Source organism: Colias eurytheme, chromosome 11 (assembly GCF_061535395.1).
Source record: "Colias eurytheme isolate Ceu_HAF_F1 chromosome 11, ilColEury1 Martin Lab GWU primary, whole genome shotgun sequence".
Lineage (NCBI taxonomy): Eukaryota > Metazoa > Arthropoda > Insecta > Lepidoptera > Pieridae > Colias > Colias eurytheme.
The window spans coordinates 2,741,099-2,747,957 of NC_142990.1; the positions used below are offsets into that span (position 1 = coordinate 2,741,099).

At 31.3% G+C, this 6,859-nt stretch overlaps 1 protein-coding gene across 1 annotated transcript; it reads left to right on the plus strand.

Annotated features, from left to right (window-relative positions):
• The first annotated feature begins 2,388 nt into the window (after positions 1 to 2,388).
• LOC149904397 (trehalose transporter 1-like protein) lies at positions 2,389 to 5,873 on the plus strand. Its single transcript, XM_090107049.1, has 9 exons — positions 2,389 to 2,584; positions 2,922 to 3,080; positions 3,348 to 3,487; positions 3,789 to 4,021; positions 4,116 to 4,254; positions 4,452 to 4,578; positions 4,770 to 4,933; positions 5,195 to 5,333; positions 5,542 to 5,873. The coding sequence occupies exons 1-9, from the start codon at positions 2,389 to 2,391 to the stop codon at positions 5,871 to 5,873; spliced, it is 1,629 nt and encodes a 542-aa protein (XP_089963175.1).
• Positions 5,874 to 6,859: the final 986 nt, after the last annotated feature.

Below are 6,859 nucleotides of genomic sequence, written 5' to 3' on the forward strand. Positions count from 1 at the left end.
GTTATTCCCTTATTCACTGGAGGCACAGAATTTATGGTTCAACAATATAAGAATCTTCATAAAAAAGAAAGAAAACTAGCTACGCCTTTTTTTCTAAATAAATTTGTATACGGAAAAACGTCTTTTAAAAACACTGTATTTGGTGTAAATTTTAGATTAAATTAAAAAAATGTATACAATTTTGGATTTCTATACCTATATACAAAATTATTGTAATGTTATTATTAAATATAATTAATTGTGCAAAAATACTCGAATGACCATTTTCATTAAGTTTGTAAAACGATAAATGGACAAAAATTTAAAAGGTACGCATTTTGAGGAATGAAAAAAAGTGAAAAAATATTTTTTTGTGCTTTTGAGGTTTTTTAATATTTTGAAATTGTAAACAGATGTCCTGATAATAATAAATTTACCAATGTGCTAAAATAAAAAGTATTAATTAAATAGGTTAAGAATTAGTGCCATTTAAGGAACAATAAGTGATTATTTATTGTAAGATAGTTTTGTTGATAGAGTTTGTATATAAGTACTTATGTATTGAAAGAGAATAGCATTTATACAGATTGTATATTTTAATTATCTATGAAAAGTTACTATGGTTTGTTAATAAGGGTGGAAGTAGTTCTTTATTTTTTCATTTCACGTTTTGATTGTTTGTTGTTTTTCTATCTCTATATTATGTGAACAAAATGACAGTTTAAAGGGATCTTTAATCATTAAATTATAATTTATTATATAATAAAGTTACTATCATCTATGTGCAATATATTGCCTTATGTAAATAATTGTATTTTTGTATACATTGAATTGTAAGCACACGGATCGGTAAAGAAATTGACCACCAAAAATTGTAGATGTATTCCCCTATATTAACAAATCATAATAATTAAATAATATGTGCTATTATGGCAGCTGTGCAATTAGAAGTCAGCATTTGAAGGTACAAAGAGATTGCCTTATTTTTTTATGTAAATGAATTTTTGCGATTGAAGCATGGAAATAAAAACTCAATTTATTTAAATGTTGTTTTATTTGATTTTTTATTTATTGTTTGTATATTTTTAATCAAGTGATACCTAGAGCTACACTAAAAATATGGAGGACCTGAAACTGTTCACAAAAATTATTTTTCCACAAATGATTTGCTCACAATTTTATCCATAGAGTTAATTACTATAATTTTTTTTCTAATAATTTAACGAAATAAATGGTAGTTATTAGATAATGCCAAAGACAAAACAGCTAACTACCTAGATACTTCAACTTTCTTTTTAAGTTTTTTTGCTGTACGTTGAAACAACGATCAGTGTTTTGAATCGTTCTCAATGAAACAAACGTTAGTTTTGCACCTTATCGTTTTCACGTGCATACTATGCGTTATACAGAGTAGTTCTATTTCAAGCCTTATTGAAAGTAAAGGTAAGCCTAATTTTATTGAAATATGGATTTTGCTTTACCGCTCTTTAGTGTTGAAATATTTATGCATCTAATTGTATCGGCAATATCCTTGTATACCAATGTTAGCGATTAATTCCAATAACTTGAGTAAAAGCAGACATTTTTTAATGCAGATCTTTTTTTTTTGACCATAATATTCTTGCCATATTCATAAGTAAGTACTTAATAGATATCGTCTTCATAATATGTTAACAACACTAGATGTAGATAGGGACCACAAGGGACTTATTTGCGTTTTAATATTATTATGACTAATACATACATATTTGCTAAAAAAAATTTTTAACTCAAAACAAATATTAACATTGTTCCATAGGTCATGGTGTAATACGACATGTAGACGGCGTAGAATTTGACTCGATATCCCGAGGCACTCTATTGCAAATCCTATCTGCTTTTGATGAGAACATCAAATCAAGGATGGGCGGGAAGAAAATACCCCTGTTTAAAGCGGAATTTGCTAACAATAAACATACCTATCCGTTTATTTATCCGCACTTCTTTAATAAGAAAGAGATTTGGATGTGAATGAAGAATAAATTTTGATAAAATGAGAACTTGTTTTTTTTTTAATGAACATAAGTTGCGTGAGATGAGTGTGTCTGAGGTAAAATGGCGTATTAAATGTATTTAAATTCGAGTCTATTGCAAGTAAGTAACATTATTTATCAATTGCTTGAGCTTGTGTCGTTAAATAATTATTTAATTAATTCCCATATAAATACAACCTAATTCATTATATTGAGAAACAACAATATTCTGTCTATGAACAATTCTGCCATTAATGTCACCACAAATTAACAAGGTGCATTCTGTGGGTGCATTGTTTACCTCTGAGGTTTACCTCCATAGATTGATGTATTAGTCCGCGAATCGAAAAAAATATTAGTGCACTCTACCGCATAAAAATATCAGCTATGGGTTAAAATGTCCCTGGAATTAACATACCCTGATCCCGGTTTCTGGACAGCAACTTCTTTAATCCAGCTTGGATATGGTATATGGGTGAATTTATCCATAGTTACTATTGGACTCACGTTCGGCTTTTCAGCAGTGGCCATACCCCAACTGAATTCACCAGACTCTGAAATATTTTTAACGGTGGCGGACGAGTCATGGATTGGTTAGTAGATATACTTTATTTTTAGTTTAAACTTTACTGTTTACTGGCCGTTGATAAATTAGCTATTTCCTGTCTGTCTGCGTAGTTATGAAATACATAAATTCTATCCGACCACATAGCAAAATCCGTTTTCCGTTCCGGTTGTAGACGTTCGCTACGTCTACTACCTATTTGCCTACTTTTTCGCCAAATTTTATACTTGAAGCATTAGTATTAGAGAAAAAAATGTAACGGGTAATAACCATTCGTAGAATATTATGTGATATTCCTCATTCTAGAGCAATTTATTGCTTACTTCTGTGTGTGAATTTTATATAAACACAGAATTAAATTTCAGCTAGTGTCCTCACCTTGGTATCACCGATTGGTTGTGTGATATGTGGATACTGCATGGATAACTTCGGGCGTCGAATCATGCTTGTTCTCAGTGGTATACCAGTGGCTATTGGCTGGTTTTATACAGGTTCCGCGCAAACCGCTTTCCAGATTATAATAGGTAATAGAACTATGTACCTATCATTAAATTTTTTTAGGACAGTATTCAAGAATGGTAAGTGCTTTAGTGATGTCAATAATAATAGTACAAGAGTAATTTTTTTCCTAAAATAAATTGGTAACGGAATAATGTCTACCTATTCACGTTGTTGTTGTATTCATATCCGGATTGATCTCTAATAAATAGATAAGTATCAGAAAACTAATACACATGTAAATGTTTCAAAATTATCAGACACCATGAATTCTTAAATAATTTCATTGCTAGGGAGAGTCATCACTGGAATAGGCATTGGCATGGTGATGAGCGTACCGAGAGTGTACATGACGGAGATTTCCCTACCAAACATGCGAGGGGTGATTGGCTCCTTTCCCAATATTGCTATGTCGATCGGAATTACGACTCAGGTACGTATAGCACATAAAACCTCAAAATGAATTCAAAAAGCTGTTGCATTATAATGCATTATAATTAATTAAGAAGATAAGATGTTTCATTAATATACAGGAAGTCCCTATTTTTCACCTAATTTTATAATCATATCTAATGTTCGCTTAATAACGTATTTTATTGTTCATCTTCCGTGCAACGGTAAATATTAATCTTATTTTACAATCATAATGTTCGATTCGACTAATAACCATTGATTAATAACATATTTTATTGTTCATCTTCTGTGCAATGGTAAATTTAAACGTCCACTTACAGGCTGGCTTAGGATCGTTCTTAGACTGGACAATACTATGTTATATTTGCGGTATTTATTCATGTATTCTCGTGGTTTGTAACATTTTCCTGCCTGAGACACCGTATTACTTACTGCAAAAATCGACAATAGAAGACGCAGAGGAATCACTGAAAAAGTTTCGTTCAAAGAAACATAACATCGATGCAGAGATGGATGAAATGCTGGATTTTAAAATTGATAATAATATACGAAAGTGAGTAGAAAAGTTTTTTAGGATAAAATTGTCAAATAATTTTCTGATAATTTCTGAGCGATGGCATAAGTATACAAGCAATTTGAATTTGTAGGTTAACATTAAAAGAGCAGATAGAAGCAATGTTTATGAAGTCTTCCTGCAAACCGTTCTTCTTGATGTTCATGTATCTGCTGATCACTCAGATCTCTGGTGTTACTATAGTTACTATGTGGGCTGTTGATATTTTGGAGGTAAATCTGGCATAGACACTTTGCACAATAAACTACGAGCTTAAATAACCAATATTTGCATTGATAATCTGCTTACATTTGTAGGTTTTAAGATAGTCTATATACCATAATTGGCGTCCAGTGTTTTCAAAGTCAGTACAATCAGACATAAATAAAATTTTCCATTAACTAATTCCTTTTTGATGTTTTTGAATTAGCATTCAAAGTCGAGTGTAGACGCTCACATGGCGAACGTTATGCTGGGTATTACAAGACTTCTAGCAGGAATTCTGACATCGGCACTTATCCTTAGAGTTGGGAGAAGACCTTTAGCGCTTATATCAGGTTAGCAATTGCTTTTACTTTAGCTTTTAGGAAAAGCATTCTGTTAGTTCTTTTACTTTAGCCATTTCCGTCATGTTGAAGGATTTGATGAGGAACTATTTGTGTAGTTACGTTTTTATCATTATGAGGTATACTTTTAATCTTTACGCTTTATACTGGTAATTGAAAAGATATTTCATTGTTTTCACCAGGTTTCGGTGTAGGCGTTTCTGCTATAATCCTAAGTTTTATAATAATATACATGGACTATCCCAGTGTATATCCACAAGTGTGCTATGTGGCTTACATAACATTCGCGTCTTTGGGACATTATCCGCTACCCGTACTAGTTATGTTTGAATTGTATCCTTTGCAAGTAAGAATAATTAATTACATTTTAATTTTTTCCTTCTCTTTCCAGTTTTCTTTACGGGACTATTGTATGACCTTTTTCTACTTAATTGTAACTATTCTGATAATTTTGTAAGCTTTTTGAGAAATTAGTTCTATTCCTAAATTGTGCGTGTGTCCAAGATAGTTTTTCTTTTACGTTTCATGTAGAAATTCCTACACAATAATACATAATTTGTATTTATAAAATTGGATTTAAATCATGATTAGTATTTTACTGTTTCAGATTCGTGGCATTTTGGGTGGAATATCAATAGCAATACTAAACTTTCTCATGTTTGGCGCCAATAAGAGTTTTCCCTATGTGCGTGACGCGTTTGGTTACGCCGCTACTATTATGGGCTTTGGAGTTAGTTCCTTATTAGGTAGTATTCAATTACTTATGATAAATAAATAAAGCTTAACATTTTATTGTGTTAAGTTTTCAAGGTTAAAATAAATACTTAGATTTATAGTTTTCTACTTGATTCCGGTACTTATATCTTTAAGGCTAAGTAATTTTAAAATTAAAACACATAATTACTGATCTAAGTATCTGTAATTCGTGACCGTGGACGTATTATTTTTCGACAGGCTGCCTCTTCCTCTACCTCTATCTGCCCGAAACAAAAAATCTCACACTTCAAGAAATAGAGGAATATTATAAAGACTTGCGTCCAACCCTGACCTCCCAAAGACGGATAAAGTCCGAAATGTACTTACGGAATGTGCCCAGTGGTGTCAGCAAATCGTTAATTCGAATGGACAGACACAGAGACAGGTCTATGAGCTTGCGTAGAATGTCACCAGAACTTGGTAACAAGGCTCCAGATGCTAAACATGCAGATAATCCAAAGAATGTAGATAAAGCTAATGCAGATAAAAGTAAAGATGCGGATAAAAGTAAGGATGCGGATAAAAGTTAGGATGCGGATAAAAGTAAGGATGGGGATACAAGTAAAGATGGGGATAAAACTAAGTGATGGTCCGTCACTATGGATTAGTTCATGTTGAACTTATGTGTAAAAAGTTAAAATAGGTATTGCGTTAGAAATTTCGTTGTACATATTTTATATTTACTATGTTATTGTTTAAGATTAAAACAATAAAAAGTTTTGGAAAAATACGATCAGTTTTTAAATAATTTGAGATAGATTATTCTATGACACGATTCACTTATTTTCTATTTTGCACTACATAGTACATACATTTTGGCATAATAGGCCGAGGCATCAGTTTCATAAACATGTAAAGTGGGCAAGGGTTATTTGGTAATTAAACAACGTCTAGTTTAGTTTAATTGAGTTACTAAAATTGCAATTACATATTTATAATTTTAGTTCTAAGTACATCATTACTTACCCAAGTTATATCTTATCGTGAGATTATCAAGCCGTTTATTTTCCTCTTTTACAAAACTATGTTTCGCAAAAGGAAAGATTAGGTTTCACAGTGTTTTTGTGCCCTAGTTAACGCGATATTACGATAGTAAATAAAAATGTACTTTTTGCAATATCTCAGTATTTGTCATGTAGGTAAGCAGGCTATAAGGTGATACGTGGTGATACAATAGACATACCTACTTACCTTCGTAGATTTTTTTTTGGTATATTTGTCTCGTTTAAACTGCAAAATATCACGAGAAAGTTGTTTGGAATGATCATTCAACACTAGATAATTATTTGCTTATTATTTAAGTATTTAATTAACTTAGTTTTTAATACGAAGCATAATGAAACAACGATCTAAACCTTTGCTATTATTTTTCACCAGGAAAATATCTTCCTAAATACATGTACCTAATTATAATAAGGGGTAAAAGGGTAGAACCATGGTAGAACATATATTTTATTGTACAATAATATGAATAAAATATTTAGGCATGAGAATCAATTCAAGATGTAAGTGGAAT